The 20,450-nt window shown below is 40.5% G+C and overlaps 1 protein-coding gene across 1 annotated transcript in view; it reads right to left on the bottom strand.

The window, feature by feature from the left end:
• The window catches only part of Prmt3 (protein arginine methyltransferase 3), an 80,444-nt gene that overhangs the window by 57,170 nt on the left and 2,824 nt on the right, over positions 1 to 20,450 (bottom strand). The window contains exons 5-9 of the mRNA XM_027410503.2: positions 19,770 to 19,872; positions 16,512 to 16,671; positions 15,242 to 15,383; positions 10,544 to 10,609; positions 823 to 944 (exon numbers count right to left, since the gene is read on the bottom strand). Of these exons, the coding sequence (XP_027266304.1) occupies positions 823 to 944; positions 10,544 to 10,609; positions 15,242 to 15,383; positions 16,512 to 16,671; positions 19,770 to 19,872 (593 nt within the window). The remainder of the gene's footprint in view (positions 1 to 822; positions 945 to 10,543; positions 10,610 to 15,241; positions 15,384 to 16,511; positions 16,672 to 19,769; positions 19,873 to 20,450) is intronic.

The raw sequence follows: 20,450 nt of genomic DNA, 5'->3' as shown, positions 1-20,450 counted from the left end.
TGACCACTATACCCTTGAGTTCTAAAGTTCAGTTACAATAAATGTGAACATGATCTTGTGCAAACATGTTTCTAAATCCCTTTTCCATTTCAATAAAATACAAAATCCAATCGAAAGCACTGGTGGTCTAGTTTTGCAGAATCAAGCTAATGCATAAAGGAGCAATCTTATACACTGGAACTCCTGGCAAAAGTGTCTTCCAACCAACAATGAATTTTTGTTAATTTTTCTAAAATAGTTTTTCCTTGGGATGGTGCCTCTCATGTTTGTTTGCACAAGCGATTGAGATACCTGCTACAGAACCCCTAGACAGTGACATACTTAACTGTGCATCATACAAATGAGAAATAAAAACCCTTACAAAACTACAGAATGGTATATACACAGCCACAACTTCAGCTCACTTCCAGCCATTCCAGAATTTACTTAGTATAAAGGAGGAATATGCTGATGTCAGAGAATAAAAACGCAAGCTCAGTCTTTAATGTAACTGCTATGTGCTGAAGAAAGTATCACTGACAGATTTGCTCTGGGAAGTCTTGTGTTAATATCCTATGATAGTTCCTGGTTTTCTACTATAATCAGTATACTCTGTGTCAAACAGAATAAAAACAATTCCATAATAACAACTATCAGGAAGACTCCGCATGTAGCCCCAGCATGCCTAGCTCAACACAACTTAAGATTTTACTGTGCTGGTGGATTTTTACAAAAAGACAAATATGTTGACTATCTTTTACTAGACATTTAGTAAAAATTAGGAAGTGTTTACATTCTCAATTTCAAAATTAATTATAAATTGAGTGTTACATATACACCTACCTTATGATATCCATAGCCTGGTAGAGGATTTCAGATTGGTCAACTGCAATCACTTTCTTTGCCCCGGCTTTGGCAGCAAACATCGAGAGAATTCCAGTTCCACACCCAACATCTAGAACAACCTGAAATTAAAATAGATACTATTGAAAAGGCTTCTATTTTCAATTGCACAAAATGTGAGGTATTTTGGGATAGGAATACCTTTTGATAAAAAAGTTTAGCTTGCCCTTTCCGTGGACTCACCGCAGACCAGGTGAGCCACCCCCTGCTTTTACCCAATTCTTGTCCTAAGCGCCATCCACCCAGATCCCTCCAGGCTTGTCCCTGCTTGAAACAGACACGCCCAGGCAGGGTGGAGCTTCCTGAATCTGGCTTGGTTCAGGACACTCTTCCTTCCCTTTCCGTGGACTCACCGCAGACCAGGTGAGCCACCCCCTGCTTTTACCCAATTCTTGTCCTAAGCGCCACCCACCCAGATCCCTCCAGGCTCGTCCCTGCTTGAAACAGACACGCCCAGGCAGGGTGGAGCTTCCTGAATCTGGCTTGGTTCAGGACACTCTTCCTTCCCTTTCCGTGGACTCACCGCAGACCAGGTGAGCCACCCCCTGCTTTTACCCAATTCTTGTCCTAAGCGCCATCCACCCAGATCCCTCCAGGCTCGTCCCTGCTTGAAACAGACACGTCCAGGCAGGGAGGAGCTCCCCGAATCTGGGTACAGGCCACTCTTCATTCCATTCCCGGCGACCGATCCACCAAGAGGCCTAACGCCATCAGAGTGAGGAGGCTACGAGGAGAGGCAAAACCATCCAGAGCTTCGGACATTGAATTCCTGGCCCACACACACTACAGAGTAACAAGAGGAGATAGAGAGATCCTACCTGCACTCACTGGAAAAAGATATGGGAAGAAGACAGAATAAGAACCCGCTCAACAACAGAAAGACCAATATGACACCACCAGAATCTAGGGACTCCACTCCAGCAAGATCTGAAAAGCCCAACACAGTGCATGAAGAAGAGATGGACCTCAAAAATTATCTGAGCAAGATGATAGAGACCTTCAAAGAGGAAACAAGAAAATCCCTTAAAGAAATAGAAGAAAAAGTAAGCAAAAAATTACACGATATGGAGGAAAAGACAAACCAAAATATTCAAGAAATAAACAAATCTCTTAAAGAAGCTAAAGAAACCCAAGATAAAACAACCAAACAAGTGAAGGAAGCTCTTGAAACAGTTCAAAACATGAAAGCTGAATTAGACACATTAAAGAAAACACAGAATGAAGCGATGCTGGAAATGGAAAGGTTGGATAAACGATCAGGATCTAAAGATGTGAGTATAACTAATAGAATTCAAGAGACAGAAGAGAGAATCTCAGCTATTGAAGACTCGCTAGAGGATATACATTCATCAACCAAAGAAAACCTCAAGACCAACAAATCCCTAACACAAAATATACAGGAAATATGGGACACCGTGAAAAGACCAAACCTAAGAATAATAGGTGTAGAAGAAGGTGAAGAAACACTGCTCAAAGGTACAGAAAACATATTCAACAAAATCATAGAAGAAAACTTCCCCAACCTACAGAAAGATATGCCTATGAAAGTACAAGAAGCTTATAGGACACCAAACAGACTGGACCACAAAAAGAAGTCCCCCCGACACATAATAATCAAAACTCCAAATCTACAGAATAAAGAAAAAATATTAAGAGCTGCAAAGGAAAAAGGCCAAGTAACATATAAAGGCAAACCAATCAGAATCACACCCGACTTCTCAATGGAAACTATGAAAGCCAGAAGGTCTTGGATAGATACACTACAAGCACTAAGGGAGCATGGATGTCAACCCAGACTACTGTACCCAGCAAAACTTTCAATCACTATAGATGGAGAAAACAAGATTTTCCATGACAAAAACAGATTTAAACAATACATATCCACAAATCCAGCACTACAGAAGGTTCTGGAAGGAAAACTCCAACTCAAGGAACATAACTACATGCACAAAAACACAGGCAATAGATAATCTAATATTGCCAAACACAAAAAGAAGCAGGAGAGCAAAATCCACACACAATGACACCACCAACAATAAATCCAAACCAAACAAGAACCAACGAACAATGGACATTAATATCCCTAAATGTCAATGGCCTTAACTTACCCGTAAAAAGATATAGGCTAACAGAATGGATACGAAGACAGAATCCATCTTTCTGCTGTTTACAAGAAACACACCTCAACTTCAAAGACAGGCGATACCTCAGAGTAAAAGGATGGGAAAAGATTTTCCAATCAAATGGCCTCAAGAAACAAGCAGGTGTAGCAATCCTAATATCTAACAAAATGGACTTTAAACTAAAATCAATCAAAAGAGATGAAGAAGGGCATTTCATACTCATCACAGGAAAAGTCCATCAAGATGAAATCTCAATCCTGAACATCTATGCTCCAAATACGAAGGCACCCACATTTGTGAAAGAAACATTACTAAAGCTCAAACCACACATAAAACCACACACACTTATAGTAGGAGACTTCAACACCCCCCTTACACCACTAGACAGGACCACCAGACAAAAACTTAACAAAGAAACAGAGGATCTGAAAGAAGTCATGGCCCAACTGGGGTTAACGGATATCTATAGAGCATTCCATCCAAACTCAAAAGAATATACCTTCTTCTCAGCACCACATGGCACCTTCTCCAAAATTGACCACATAGTAGGCAACAAAGCAAACCTCCACAATTACAAAAGAATTGAAATAACCCCCTGTATCTTATCAGACCACCATGCATTAAAGCTAGAATTCAGCAACAATACAAATGGCAGGAAACCTGCAAACTTTTGGAAAATGAATAACACCCAATTGCACCATTCCTGGGTTGAGGAAGAAATAAAAAAACAAATTAAAGACTTCCTAGATTCTAATGAAAATGCAGACACAACATACCCAAATTTATGGGACACTCTGAAAGCAGTCCTAAGAGGGAAGTTCATAGCACTAAGTGCCCACATGAAGAAACTAGAAAAAAGTCACATTAGAGAACTGACAGAACAACTGAAAACACTAGAGCAAAAAGAAGCAAACTCACCAAGGAGGAGTAGACGCCAGGAAATAATCAACCTGAGAGCTGAAATCAATAAAGTAGAAACTAGGAAAACATTACAAAGAATCAATGAAACAAAGAGTTGGTTCTTTGAGAAGATCAACAAGATAGACAAACCTCTAGCCAAACTAACCAAAAGGCAGAGAGAGAGCACACTAATTAACAAAATCAGAAACGAAAAGGGGGATATAACAACGGACACTGTGGAAATCCAGAGAATCTTTAGGTCATACTTTGAAAATCTGTACTCCACAAAATTCGAAAATCTAATGGAAATGGACAGTTTCCTGGATAAATATCACTTACCAAAATTAAATCAAGATCAGATAAACAATTTAAATCGACCCATAACCCCTAATGAAATAGAAGCAGTCATCAAAAGCCTCCCAACCAAAAAAAGCCCAGGACCAGATGGCTTCACTGCAGAATTCTACCAGAAATTCAAACAAGAGCTGATACCAATACTCCTCAAACTGTTCCGCACAATAGAAGCAGATGGGATATTGCCAAACTCCTTCTATGAGGCTACAATCACTTTGATACCCAAGCCACACAAAGATAAGAATAAGAAAGAGAACTACAGACCAATATCTCTCATGAACATTGATGCTAAAATACTCAATAAAATATTGGCTAATCGAATCCAAGAACATATCAGAAAAATCATCCACCACGATCAAGTGGGCTTCATCCCAGGGATGCAAGGATGGTTCAATATACGAAAAACCATCAATGTAATCCACCATATAAACAAACTGAAAAAGAAAAACCACATGATCATCTCACTAGATGCTGAAAAGGCCTTTGACAAAATCCAACATCCCTTCATGATAAAGATCTTGGAGAGAACAGGAATAACAGGAACATATCTAAACATGATAAATGCGATATACACCAAACCAATAGCCAACATCAAACTAAATGGAGAGAAACTCAAAGCATTTCCTCTAAAATCAGGAACAAGACAAGGATGTCCACTCTCTCCATATCTCTTCAATATTGTTCTTGAAGTTCTAGCTAGAGCAATAAGACAAGATCAGGATATCAAAGGGATACAAATTGGAAAGGACGAAGTCAAACTTTCACTATTTGCAGATGACATGATAGTCTACATAAGTGACCCGAAAAACTCTACCAGGAAACTCCTACAGCTGATAAACACCTTCAGCAAGGTAGCAGGATACAAAATTAACTTAAATAAATCTGTAGCCCTACTGTATACAGATGATAAACTCAATGAGAAAGAAATCATGGAAACATCACCTTTCACAATATCCACAAGCAACATTAAATATCTGGGGGTAACACTAACCAAAAAAGTGAAAGACCTGTACAATAAGAACTTTGAGACTTTAAAGAAAGAAATTAAAGAAGATACCAGAAAGTGGAAAGATCTCCCGTGCTCTTGGATAGGCAGAATTAACATAGTAAAAATGGCAATTCTACCAAAAGCAATCTACAGATTTAATGCAATCCCCATCAAAATCCCAACACAGTTTTTCACAGACATTGAAAGAACAATACTCAACTTTATATGGAAAAATAAAAAACCTAGGATAGCCAAAACAACTCTTTACAATAAAAGATCCTCTGGAGGCATCACCATCCCTGACTTCAAGGTCTACTATAGAGCCATAGTTCTGAAAACAGCTTGGTATTGGCACAAGAATAGACAGATAGACCAATGGAATCGAATTGAAGACCCAGATATTAACCCACGCACCTACGAACACCTTATTTTTGACAAAGGTGCTAAATCCATACAATGGAAAAAAGATAGCATCTTCAACAAATGGTGCTGGCACAATTGGATTCGAACATGCAGAAAATTGCAGATAGATCCATACTTGTCACCATGCACGAAACTTAAGTGCAAATGGATCAAAGATCTCTCCATAAACCCAGCCACACTGAATCTTTTAGAAGAGAAAGTGGGAACAACCCTTGAACAAATTGGCACAGGAGAACGATTCCTGAACATCACGCCAGAAGCACAGACACTGAGGTCTGCAATTAATAAATGGGACCTCTTGAAACTGAGAAGCTTCTGTAAGGCAAAGGACACAGTCAGTAAGACAAAACGACCACCCACAGAATGGGAAAAAATCTTCACCAGCCCCACATCTGACAGAGGTCTGATTTCCAAAATATACAAGGAGCTCAAGAAGCTAGCCACCAAAACACCATACAATGAAATTAAAAAGTGGGGTGCAGAACTAAACAGAGATTTTTCAACAGAGGAATCTGAAATGGCTGAAAGACACTTAAGAAAGTGTTCAAAATCCTTGGCCATCAGAGAAATGCAACTCAAAACAACTCTGAGATACCACCTCACACCTGTCAGAATGGCTAAAATCAAAAATACCAATGACAACCTATGCTGGAGAGGTTGTGGAGAAGAAGGAACACTCCTCCATTGCTGGTGGGAGTGTGAACTTGTAAGACCACTTTGGAAATCAGTATGGCGGTTGCTCAGAAAAATGGGAATCAATCTACCTCAAGATCCAGCCATTCCTCTCTTGGGTATATACCCAAATACTGCTTGTCCATACAACAAGGACATATGTTCAACCATGTTCATAGCAGCATTGTTTGTAATAGCCAGAACCTGGAAACAACCTAGATGCCCCTCAACTGAAGAATGGAAAGAGAAAATGTGGTACATTTATACAATGGAGTACTACTCAGCAGAAAAAAGCAATGGAATCTTGAAATTCGCAGGCAAATGGATGGAACTAGAAGAAACCATCCTGAGTGAGGTAACCCAATCACAAAAAGACAAACATGGTATGTACTCACTCATATATGATTTTTAGACATAGAGCAAAGGTTTACCAGCCTATAATCCTCTACCCCAAGGAAACTAGAAATCATGAATGACTCTAAGGGATAAATGGACCCCAGGAATGGGAAATGGCATGAACTCCCGAGCTAATTGAGAGCATGAGGGTAGGGAAGTGGGTGCTGCCACAATAAGAGCACAAGATGAAGAGTAGAGGAGAAGAAATGGAGGAGCAGATATATTGAGTTGGGGGAAGAATAGAGGAGAGAGAGCAGGATGAGAGATACCATATCAGAGGGAGTCACTATAGGTCCGAGAAGAGATCTGGAACTAGGAAGATCTCCAGAGACCTATAAGGATGACACGATCTGACAGTCTGGGCAGTGGAGGAGAAGTTGGCCTAGAAACCCTTCCCCTAGAATGAGATTGATGAATACTCTCTATGCTATTCTAGAGTCCTCATCCAGTGGCTGATGAGAGCAGAGACAGACATCCACAGAAATACACTGAGCTGAAATCTGGAACTCAGTTGAAGAGAGGGAGGAATGAAGAACGAAGGGGTCTGTACCTGGTTGGAGAAACCCACAGAAACAGTTGGCCTGAAAAAGGGAAAGCATATCGACCCCAGATGCTCTTTGGGAGGACAGTACAGGACTAATCCAGCCCCCTGATCATGGATGCCAATGGGGAGGCCCCTGCACTCCTGGGATTTTTAGACATAGAGCAAAGGTTTACCAGCCTATAATCCTCTACCCCAAGGAAACTAGAAATCATGAATGACTCCAGAGGGAGGTGGACTGGCGTTTTGCCCTGGTGGGTGGGAGGGACTTCGAGAGCCCATCCCACTTGAAGGGATTCGCTCTGTCTCTGAACACATGGGGAGGGGCCTAGGCCCAGCACAGGAAGATTTGGTGGACTTGGTGGAACCCTGGTTGGGGGCCCTACCCTGCCTGGGGAGTGGCGGGTGGATGGGGTGGGGGGTAGGTTGGAGGTGGGGGAGAAGGAATGGGGGTGGGGGGAGGGAGAGGGAGAGGGAAAGTATATGTGAAAATATTAATAATTTAATAAAAAAAGAAAAAAAAAGTTTAGCTTTACTGATCAACTATGATAGTTTCTATGTGCAGAAACAACATATTATGGGGTTAATTTAAATTAATAATAGTTCAGTCGGCCATGGTCTTCTGCAACTAAGCCAACAATGCTAAATTAATAGATACTTTGCACAAACTGAGCAAATCCATCTCCATGGCCAGCATAAAGGTGCTTTACCCTGCTTATTGCTAAAGTCTAACTGGGGCTCAAACTGGATAGAAACAAGCCTTACAAGTTTGAACAAAAGGAATTAAAAGTAGATCCCATAAAATTTAAAAACAATTACAAAGGCTACTTTATAAAATGATAATGGAAGTTGGCTTCCTTTTCTCTGAAATAAATAAATAATAAAGTGAATGAACAAACTTTAACTGTAGATAGAAGCCAGTAGCATAAAGAAGGCACCTGACTGGGAATTTCTTCAATGGACTCCAAACAAATTAATTATGAGCATATGAGAGGATGATTAAATGTCACCCAAAGTTAAATTAATTGAGCTACCATATGGCCTCCACAGGAATTTTGAGAATTGAAACAACATTAAGAAAGAAGATAGGGAGGGAAAAGGAAGGAAGAAAAAGACCATTTTTAATTACAGCCACCTTAAAAGAAAACAACCACCATGCATCATTTGTTGGTGAAGATATGTGTGCCACAGCATGTGTGTGGAGGTCAGAGGACAACCTCAGGTGTGTCCTTGCCTTCTGCTTGTTTGGAACATCTCTTTGTTACCTACTGATGTGTGCCCCAGGAAAGCTGCCCAGAGCATTTGGGAGTTTCTAGAGCTGCCTCCCTTTTGCCCGAGGGGCTCTTGGATTACAGACCTGCTTCAACATCTAGCTTCATGGGGGTTACGGAGATCTAAATTCAGTCCTAATGCTTGCATGTGTAACTACTTAACCATCCCCATCCCATAACAATACTTTGAAAAACACATATCTACTATGCACTGTACAGTATGATAGAGAATCTGGTATTGTAACATGAAGTCTACTTAATATATTACAGGGGAAACATAGGAATAAAACCCAGGAAAAAATATATAATTTCATGGACTTTTAAAACAATGACATAAATATTTACATGACCATGCCACATAGCAACAACCAGGCATGTATGTGTGTGAATCTCCACACTGTAACTAACAAGTCCCACCCTAATTATTGTCTGCTGTACAGACACACTGCTTCTCAGTGCAAAGAACAAGGATTGCAAGCACTAAATTAGAGCACAAAGCCTGGGGTTTTTTTCAGTTCTCTGTTTTGAAGACATCAATTAACCTCCCTGTTTGAAGTAAACCTAAGACAAATTACAGGTAAAGCAGACAAAAGGCGCCCAGTTCCATGGTGTTACAAGATGACCTATGCATTATCAAATGAACTTAAATACATGGTACAGCATCTTCTATAGTCACAGCAACAGTGCAAGAGAAGAAAAAAGCTGTAGACTATTTAATATTCTGAATCACAAAAAAGTATGCCCTTAATGTGCTTTAAGAAGCTGAAATGTTTCACATTACAGTGACTTCTGAAAAGCCACAAATGCCAAGCAAAATTCATCACACTGATAAGGTCAATGGCTAATGCCTTGGGCAAAGTAGCAAGGAAGTGCTCACACTAGCCTGCCATTTCCTTACCTGGGCAGACTCTCTCAGTAGAATACCACAAACAGACTCCATATAGTTTGCCATGGTTTTTTGACAAGGCAAAGGTACCATGCTATGTTTGCTTGTTTGATTGGTGTTGTGTGTGTGTGTGTGTGTGTGTGTGTGTGTGTGTGTGTGTGTGTGTGTGTGTGTGCGCGCGCGCGCGCACTTGGGGTGCTCCCATATGTGTTTGCACCTGTGTATCCATTTACATGTATGTAAATTTGTACACAGAAGGCCAGAGATTGACTTGGGGTGCATTACTCTATCACTCTCCACCACTTGAGCCTAGAGCCGGAAGATTCAGCTTGTCTAGCTAGCCAGCAGAGAACCCATCTGTGCCTCTGGTGCACCTGGATCACAGGTGGGCTGCCACAGCACTTGGTAATTACATGGATGCCGGGAATGTGAACTCCAGTCCTCTTGTTTTTGTGGCAAGTGCTTTATCACTGATTTATCTCCCCCTACCCCAACACACACACACACACACACACACACACACACACACACACACACACACACAGTGAGATGGCTCAGCAGATAAGGGCACTTGCTACCAAGCCTGACAACCTAGAACCTATGCACACCCCACCATACACAATACATAAATGTAAAAAAAGAGATAAAGAATAAGTAAAACACAATAAAGTTTTTAAATAAGTTAAACAATATTAAAAACTGATTACAAGATGTCCCATAAAGCAACAAATTCAAAGGACTAAACCCTACAGAAAAAAATTCAAGCTTTTATAATATTTCACTCTAGTCAACATTATGAATTTTTAACTATATAACATAGTGAAATAATAATTAAGAGTATATGTTGCCATGGGATATAACTGATACATTCCAAGCACACAATCACCATAAATCAAAAACTACAGTCTAGGCTAATTGGATAGGCGAAGTTTAACTAGGCTCTACTTCTGTAATGAATGACTTTCAGCTTTACAAAAGAACCCCCGAATGGGAGCCCCATCAGCATCTTGGACAGAATGCAGCACCACAAACCATGTATCATAGGTTCCTAGGAAGCACAGCCTGGGTCAATCGTCCAGGACGGATGGTTCAACAACACTCACTCACCTTATCTTTGAAGATGTGTGGATTTTGGTATATGAAATCTCTGTAGCTTTCTGTGCGGACTTTGTCCTAGGATAGAGAGCAAAGCACTGTGTTTACAGGGACAGTTTGAGCAAATGATTCTTCTATGAACTTAGGCTGCTGTATTACACACTGCTAGCTTCCACAGCTACATTCTGCCTGGAAAACTGTGCTATTTAATTTTTTTTCTTTCTAAAAGAAAACAATAAAGAACAAAAATAGCAACAACACATAAAAGTTACTATACAAAAAGTAACAGTGAAAGTTAGATCTAGCAATTAGTTTGAAATATGCATGTCTTTCTCTTTCCACATATGGTCACCAAGTGATCATAAACACTAACAAAAGGCACCCTTTAAGCTGAGCCCGTTCCTGTACTGAAGCTACAAGAAAAAAAGGAACAGAAAAAATAAAATAATCCACACTGATGAAGTTTTTCTAAGAAAGCTACATCAGCATCTGACTTATAGTACTATTTTGTTTCTTGAAATGTCTGCAGTAGGAAATGATACTTCAAAGCCTGTAGGCCTAGAAGGAAATCATGGGAGCCCCGCGGTACACATTACCAGACTCCATGCTCAGGAGTCTCTCATAAGCGGTGACCATGCAGGCCTGCAGCATCCTCACATTCCTGCTGGCTGGTGACTAAGCTGAACCCCTAAGTCAGACACACAAAGGCTGCAGATGAGGTGGGGGAGGGCTCGGCAGCCAGGAAGGAGAACTGAGTATGGTCAAAACAGGTGCCACCAAGGAGAAATTCTAGCTTTGGGTTTCACAGAAAAAATAAAAACAGTCTGCTGGGCAGTAGTAGCACAAGCCTTTAATCCTAGCAATCAGGAAGCAGAGGCAGTTGGATCTCTGAGTTCAAGGCCAGCCTGGTCTACAGAGCGAGTTCCAGGACAGCCAGGGCTACACAGAGAAACCCTGTCTCAAAAAACTCAAAAATAAATAAGCTAATTAAATAACTCTGTTACCTCACTTTGAAAGATTCAGTCAAAAGAGAACTGAGAAATAACTGCAACTGTCCACTGGACCTTGTTATCTTTCCATACATAATGTATACACAGTGACCTGTCTTCTCATTTCCCCACAAAATAAACAGGAAACTTATATCAACAAAGACAATTCCTTCAAAATCTTTCCAACAGGTATCTTCAAAAATTAATTTCCTCTGGGTAATGGTGGTGCACGCCTTTTTCCTGTAACTTGCTCTGTAGGCAAGCAGACCTCTGGTCTACTGGTCTACAGAGCAAGTTAAAGGAAAGCCTCCAAAAGCTACAGAGAAACACTGTCTCGAAAAATAAAAAACTGAAAACAAAACAAAACAAAAGAACCCAATTGTCTACAAATTAATTCCCTCTTTTTTGGGAGGTGGGGGCAGTCCCTAAGTCCAATTAGTGTTGGGTATGGGGCAAATTGAGGGGGGAAAGAGGATGGGCAGGATTATGCTTCACTATGTGTGTGTGTGTGTGTGTGTGTGTGTGTGTGTGTATGTATATGTGTAATCATACATATAATATATATAACTGTATATATAAAATTCTTAAGAATAAAGAAAACTTATAAATAAAAATAAAACGTCCCTTTAAATGCATACCTTTTTGTACATTTTCTGCTGAAACAACAGAACTCAGAGTGTACATCAGTCAGAGGTACAGCACCTTGGAAGGCTCTCACCAATCACCCTGCCTCTCTACCATCCAACTCGATCAACAGCATCCCAGCTGCAGTCCTAACTGCACTGCCACATGACTGAGCTCTGCTCCTCTCTGTGGACTCTCCCATCATCTGCATTGTTCATGAGCTCATTACACAGAGTCTCAACTAAATAACTGATGTTTTGCTAGAAAAACTCACAATCATGAATAGGAAAGCTACTAAAGAACTGGCCTTGAAAACCATTTCCAAGCCAAGATAGTGGTGCAGGCCTGTAACCCTGCAGCATGTAGCAGTAAGGGCTGAAAGGTTAAGAGTTCAAGGTCATCCTTGGCTGCATAGAGTCTCAGGCCAGCCTAAGCTACCTGAGACCCTGTCTCAAACAATGAAAACCCTCAAAACAGAACAAACGTTCTGAAGATTTATTCTAACAGAAGACTAACAAGAGTGCAGAATATAATTTGGAAGGTGCCAGAAGCAAAGGAACAAAATCAGAGCTCTGATGCACAGGAGCCATGTGTGAAGATGAAAGGAGCTCAGCTCCATCCCTCAAAACAAGATGTGTCACTCTGGCTTTCACCTACTGTAGGTTGACCATTGTCTGCAGTTCTACCTAGGGTTTGAGCAACTAGCAGGTCCTCATTTGGACTATACTTTGCACCCTTCCTGCATGATCATCATGGAGGGAATTTTCCAAACTAGAGTTCACTTTGAGAAAAGAGCCTCCAGAGTACCTGCCTGGAGATATGGACTCTACATTGTCCTTAAGCCACACGCTGTAATTTTATACCCACACATAACACCTCAGGATGCACTGGCATATGAAGGAGAACACAAAGCCCGGGACAACTGCAGGTATAAGGAGACAACATAATAAGCACCCGCACTTCATGCTATTAAACAGCACAGTGACCAGCATGCCTGTGCACCCAGACAGTGACTGCCATAGCAAACACAGGCAGACTGGGGAGCAGCTCAGATCTGCATTACAGCCAACAACCCTTCTTCAAAGGCCCAGAGTAGCAAGAGCTATCTAAAGTTCATTTAACCCACACCCCCTCACCTGTGTCTTTAAAACTTAAACAATTACATTCATCCAAGCCCTAGAAATGAGATTGCAATTACGATAAAATGTCTGTGACCAAACAAGAAAACTCACCAATTAGTCTATAAAATACCTTATACTAAGTGCTTTCCAATCTGAAATTACTTGTCAGAATTGGGTAGGTTTTCCATAGTAGCAAGATACCACTGAACAGTTTCTTTGTGCTGAGACCTGATCTGGTTAAAAACTGAAATGCCTGCTCCAAGGCATAGCTACTTCTTATCGTAACCAATATCAAACCCATTAACATCAACAAGAGCAATCCTGTACCACAGAAAGGGAAACTGAGTCAGAGACAGTGCCTAAGTGATCCTCTAAAGATAAACAGCCTATCAGCTGGAGTCTTCGTGTACATCCAGGAGTTTCGCATTGGTCACATGTCACAGTCTCTAGTCACTGACACACAGGCACAAGAGTCCTAGGCAGAGCTTTGTTCTATGCAAAGCAGCCTTCTCTGATCAGTACAATTAGGAACACTTCCATCCACAGAACTTTCAGTGACCATGGCCTGTCTGGAAAAGGCTACACAAGTTCCACACCAAATATACAAAGGGCATGAAGCACTAAGTTAACAAGAGATCTAAAATAGCTAACTGGGCTTAGATGGCTATTTTATCATCTTTACAGAAAAAGTTATAACCCAAATATGAAGCATGCTGTTTCAGGATATTTGATCACACTGTGAAACTCTGAGACTGTGTTAATACAATTAACCTTGGATTGGGGACAGAGCCAGCAACTAGTTGATTAGCCATAAAGAATACAGAGGACCCAAGGAAACTGATAGAGAAGACACACAGGAAGGAGTAGGGAGAGACTTAAAGATTTACAGTCTTTTTTAGTCTGGGATATGTGGAGAAAGATGCACTTGCTGGCTCTCCAGGTTGCTCTTCCTGCACTCTGTGATTTATCAGGTTTTTACCCCAATATCTGACTTTATTTATAAACGAACAACTTAGATAAAAACAAGAGCATGCAAATTTCTTTTACACAATTAGTCTCATTTATATGATACTGTCTGTAATTATATACTGTCTGTGGTGCTATGCCATCATTACCCAGATGACAGCAAATGATATATGGTATTAATGGCATGACACTGCTTTAAAGGTCTTGGGCTTCCTTTAAATAGAATAATCTTTGGAATGAGGCTTTAGAAAGGATTTTTAATTGATTAATTTTAGGAAAAGAGAAGGTAACATCTGAAATTCCTAGAGATAAACACCTAAAAATTTTACAATCCAAAATTTGTTCTATTTTATGTTATCTTTAATATTTGATAAAAATGTACTGTCAGTAAGTAAAGTTAGAAACTACTTCTATCTTATATGGACATTACTACTATGACTATCAAAACTGAAGAGATTCAAATACCAGGTCTGACCACATCAGGAAACATTTCTTTATTATCAGTGATTCTGTGAGTTATAAGTCAGTCACCATGAATACTGTGAAAACTATTTTAAATTAAACTTTATAAGATGGTTACTTGCCCAGACCAAGTCAGCATTGCTATTTTTCCATGTTAAAAAACAACCATGCCATTTACTTCTTACTTAACACTGTAGATGTACCTGAGAAGACCAGAACCACAAGCAGTTGTTTTTCCCAATGTTCAATTTCAAGGAAAAAGTGGCTTCATAAAGAAAAGATGAATACTGACTTAAATAGGAAGGGAGTTGACACCTTTGTAATCTTTTCATCTGAGGAGCACTCATCTAAGCCCCAGGGGTATAACACACACACACACACACACACAAAGAGCATTAAGGCCTATTCTGTAGGTTCTCCTTGGCAGATTTGATGCACATGAACACACACACACACACACACACACACACACACACACACGAAGAGCATTAAGGCCTATTCTGTAGGTTCTCCCTTGGCAGATTTGATGCACATGAACTCTGTCCAACCTTTAGCATTTCTTCATGTATCCCATAATGCCCGTAGGAGCTGAAGTAGACACCATCTTCATCCTCTTGCAGGTCTGCAATGGCAGTTGTGGAGGAGCAGGTTCTGACATCTACGTTCATCACAAAGTCCTGAGCAAATTGTCTGTAATCAATTTGAAATACACCCTTGAGACAGGTTTATTGGACCATGAGAAAAGGCAAGGCTGGAGGATGAGAAAAGGGAGGAGGAGGGGGACAGTGTGCCCAGCATCTTAAATCCTTTTCTAGATGAAGCCCCGACGGCGCCCTCTGCTGGATCTGAAGCAGTATCTGGGTAACCCGTCAATGCACTGCTTTATTCAAATGTATTTTTCCTACTGTTCTGAGTGTTCTTAAAACGGGTTAAATGAGCAGAAAGCAGACCCAAGTTAGCTGACCCTACCAACTCCAGTTCTCACACTCAGGTGGTGACATATTAGTGATCTCCAATGTACACAAGAGTGAGGACAAAAGGGTAAAAAGTTTAGCTGGTGATAGGTGACTAAGTTCCCAAGCATAAAAGGACTAGGAACCTGGATGGACTCTGATCTCCCTAGCACAAGACATTCTGGCTAGCCATCAAATAGGAACTGAGGTACTAGCAACCAGCATACAGATCCAGAAGACAGAAGCTGGGAAGTGGACATACTATAGACACACATGTGCCCACCTCTAGACTAACAAGGTCCCCCAGGAGATGCAAGACTCCTGGAGAATGAGAACTCAGTGGGGTAAAAACTGCCCCCATCTATATGATTCTTTGGTCAAATTCCACACTACTGTCACATTTTAATTTTTTAAAAACAACATTTCAACACTGTATTTTCCCAACACCTAAAAAATAATAATTCTTCCATTTCTGAAAATCTAGGATAGGACAATTAAAGAGGAGAAACCAACTAGAAACAAGAAACTTGAAAGACAGGAAATATTAAAAACAAATATTCAAGAGGAAATTAGAAGAGCCACACATGCAAATTATGAAGTACTCACAGGTGCATAAAAATGCGATCTAGAGTACTCTATATTCACACACTATGAAATGCTGCGTGTCTTTAATACTCCTAAAGTAAATATATACATAAAAATGCAATTCTAGAGAAATATATATTCACACACTATGAAATGCTGCAATGCTGCATGTCTTTAGTACTCCTAAAGTAAATATATACACTGAGTGTCTAGCATCCCAAGTGTTCTTGCCATTAACTACACTACACCTAAAGCAGTGTCTGGTTGGACAGGTAGTTACTTCATTTTCTGCAGATCCTCACGTGCTCGAGCCAATGCAGCCTCAGCAGACAGCGCCCGCGCCTCCATGTGCTTCAGTTTCTCAACAACGGTTGTATTTTCACTGAGTCCATTGGGGTATGAGAAAGGAGTCGCCACTGGCTCATAAAGATCTTCTACATCTAAAAGGAGAGTGGACTTCATTATCAGGCCACCTCACAGCAGCACAGTGGGGACAAACAGGCTGGGAATAAAGGGCCTAAGTGCCTACAATGGTCAAGTAAGAAAAATTAAAAGCACATTTCACATACTTGACATCCAAGCTCCCTGATTTGATCTCAGGGAGTATGAGATCTGCTTTCCATTAGCTAGCTAAACTGAATATAGTCATGCACGGGTACACTGAACCAAACACTGGGAGAAGTTCCAGTGTTTACATCACACCTCACTCTCAAAAACAAACCTGAAATGCAAATAGTTATTCCTACTTCAGGGAAAATAAATTTCAAAAAAAGCTAAGTGACCAACTCAAAAGCCATACAGGTATGTATTGGAGAAGAGAAAACTCCACACCCGACTTACGCCCAGGTTCTTGATCCTAACAAAGCCACCTCCCAGCCTTTGTCCTTAGTCCCTGAATGGCAGATATCGCTTGCTCGGGCACATAGGTAATCTTGCTGGGTGCAACAAGAATGAGCCTAGAGGGTAGTGTGTGAAGGAAAACACACCAATACCATAGGGAAAACACAAGATCTCACTCAGAAGTGCATTTAAAACAGACCCTATAGAGGCAGAGAGAAAGAGTTGTGCCTCCATACCTAGGGCTGTAAGCTTTTACTTCAGATGAATACATTCAGGACTTCTCACGAATATGACTACAGCTGATTCCTTGATGTATACGTGACATGTGCCAAAACAACAGAGAACATTGTTATGTTCTCATCGCACATAAAAATGGTGGGTAAATGTAGGATGCTAATGTGCTTGACTTCGACAGCCTTTTCATAATGTCTGTGTTCACAGACAGGATCACAACCCTGCACCCTGAAGGTTACACTCAACCACACCTTCATCAAATGAGGAAGACAGGTCATTCCTTAAGGACGGAGTATAGATAAGGACTTCTACATACCCAAAACCTTCCCATCCCAGGCAAGACACTAACACTTTTCTATTGATATTATGATGCGGCCAAAATTTTAGGTTAAAACATCCATATCTTGTTGGGAAGTGGTGGTACATGCTTTTAATCCCAGCAGAGGATTAAAGGTGAATATTATGAGTTCAAGGCCAGCCTGGTCTACAGAGTGAGTTCCAGGACAGCCAGGACTACACAGAGAAACCCTGTCTTGAAAAACAAAAATAAGCAAAAAAAAAAAAAAAAAATCTTGATTTAATCTTTAATTTCATCATTAACTCGTACTAAAGAAATAATCCTGCAAACAGAGTTGGAGCCAGTGAGTCTTAAGAAACCCCAGAATCATCAGATTTCAAGAACTTTCAGGCCTACCTAAAACAACAAACACTGGTGACACTGTCCTCCTCCATGCAAGACTGGGGAGGAGGACTTGGCCCCCATTTGGATTTCTTCTGTGATACTTATGAAGACACTTCTTCAGGGTTGGGACCCAACAGCTAAGATAACCAGGCACACTGCTTCTCCAGGAGAAGCCCAAGCTGAACCCTGACACACACAGTGCTGCGACACTACCTCCATTCACAGACCACTCAGTCCCCAGCTGGTGCACTGTTCTGAAAGCTGTACAGCCACTACAGGAAGTGGGCTAATGGGAGATGACAATAAGCTTTTAAGTTTTATTTATTTGAATTTATGTAGTCTGTCTGTGCATCATATACATGCAGGTACTCACACAGGCCAAAAGAGGGTGTTGTATCCCTTGAAACTGGAGTTAGAGTTCGTTGTGACCTGCCATGTGGGTTCTGGGAACCAAAGGGGCAGTGTATGTTCTTAACCTCTGTGCCATCTCTCTGACCTCACCCTAAGCCCCACCTCCTATCCAGTCTAGACTACTGATGTAGACCCAATGTGACCAGCTGCTTATGCAATGCCTTCCCTACCAGTGTGGAATGTTCCTTTCAAATGGTCAGGCAGAATAAGCTATCCCTCCCTCCAATTGCATCTTTTGAGAAATCTGGTCACATTAACTACAAAACTAATACAAATTCTTACTTTGTATTTTGTTTCCAAATTCAAGCTCTTTGGCAATCCTGGTTTTATTTTGGCTATAATAAAAATTAGTCATAATTTAATAGTAATATGCAGCACCATTCAGTGATGTTTATCTTATAAACTGAAGGGAAAGAGAAGCAGTAAACAGCAACAGTAGAGTGTGGGCCTACTGCATGAAGCACTGAATTCTGTCAGGTACTCTACGGCAGTCAGAGATGCCTGTTCTCTTTAAGCTATTTGCTCCAAGTGTGGTTGCCCACAATTTACTCAGCCACTCCTTTCTGAGGGGGCATTTAGTTTCTTTCCATATTTTGAAATAAGGTACAATGCTACAATAAATACTGTGTATGTCTATTTGGAATGAGAGAGTAAATCTAACACAATGATTGGGAGTACAGTCTTGTTGAGGCTGGCAGTGCTTTGGCTTTGGGGTCAAACCTAGGATATGACAGGCAAGCACTCATCAGCTCAGCAATATCCCAGACCTGTGATTCACTCTTTCTGTGAAAACTCACAGCCTGCTGAGGTCCTTGGAGATGAAGCCATTATCTATGGAGGGTTGATCTATAGTGCCTGACACTGAACCTTCTATGAACCATGTTTTCCTCATCATACTGCATATCCATCATAAAGTTTAAACAATAAATAAGACACAGAAATAAATTAACAATGACAAATATAACAAGATGCTATAGTAAAAAATATATGAATATACTCTTCTGAAAGGACTACTTGAACATGAGCAGGGTGGTACTGCAACAGTCAATCCTATAACTACAACTAAAGAGTGGATAGTATACACAGTGTGGACATACAGAACAAAACCAGGAAGTGCAGGCCAGAAAGAGAGAGAGCTGGCTGGCACAATACTTCATCATGCCTCCCAGAACATCAGCCAACTTAAAACTTACAAACTGGTTATTTTCAGAATTATCTGTTTAATCGACCAGGTAAAACAAGGGGAAAAAAAATGTCTTGTAGGGCAGGGGTTGAGGGGACAATTAAGGTCCATTTTCACAAAACATTTTGCTTTCATTTGTTGTAACAAATGGCCTGAGGCTAGCTAAAATAGATAAAAATTCACCTTACCAAACTGAAGCAAAAGGTCATCTTCCAACACTGGCTTCAGGTACTCATCTTTCTCCCAAGGCACAGGGTTGTATATGGAATTCATATACTCAACCGTAGGATTCTGGATATGAAGTTAAAGCACACCGTATTCATTGAATGTAATGACAAAGCTCTCTAAAAAAGAGTGGGGAACTTAAGCAAAAAAAAAAAAAAAAAAAAAAAAAAAAAGAACTCAATACTGCACAAGACTGCACATCTGTGTTTACCTGCCATCTTAAATGGCTGGAGTATATTCTCATATTGTCTGATGCAGGGAAAGTGAGCCCAGCTCAAACATTCATTTAAATAGGACAGAGAATAAAATGTTTGAAAAAAAAATTAAACAATGTAGGAGAGATGGGTCAGAGGTTAAAAGATGGCTCAAAGGTTAAAAGCAGTGGCTGTTCTTCTTTCAAAGGACATGGGTTTAATTTCCAGCACCCACACAATGGCTCATAGCCATCTGTAAACCAAGTTCCAGAGAACCCAACATCCTCTTCTTCTGGCTTCTGCAGGCACAAGGAATTCAGGCAGAACATTCATACACAGAAAATAAAATAGAAATTTTAAAGAAGAGAATAAACTGTGAAAAAATAAAACAAAAAAGTACATCCAAAGTACTTGGAATCAGACTAGACATTACTTAATTATACAGAATGC

Source organism: Cricetulus griseus, chromosome 3 (assembly GCF_003668045.3).
Source record: "Cricetulus griseus strain 17A/GY chromosome 3, alternate assembly CriGri-PICRH-1.0, whole genome shotgun sequence".
Taxonomy (NCBI): Eukaryota; Metazoa; Chordata; class Mammalia; order Rodentia; family Cricetidae; genus Cricetulus; species Cricetulus griseus.
The sequence above is the reverse complement of the archived record's forward strand: the minus strand, read 5'-3'. Positions and strand labels throughout refer to the sequence as shown.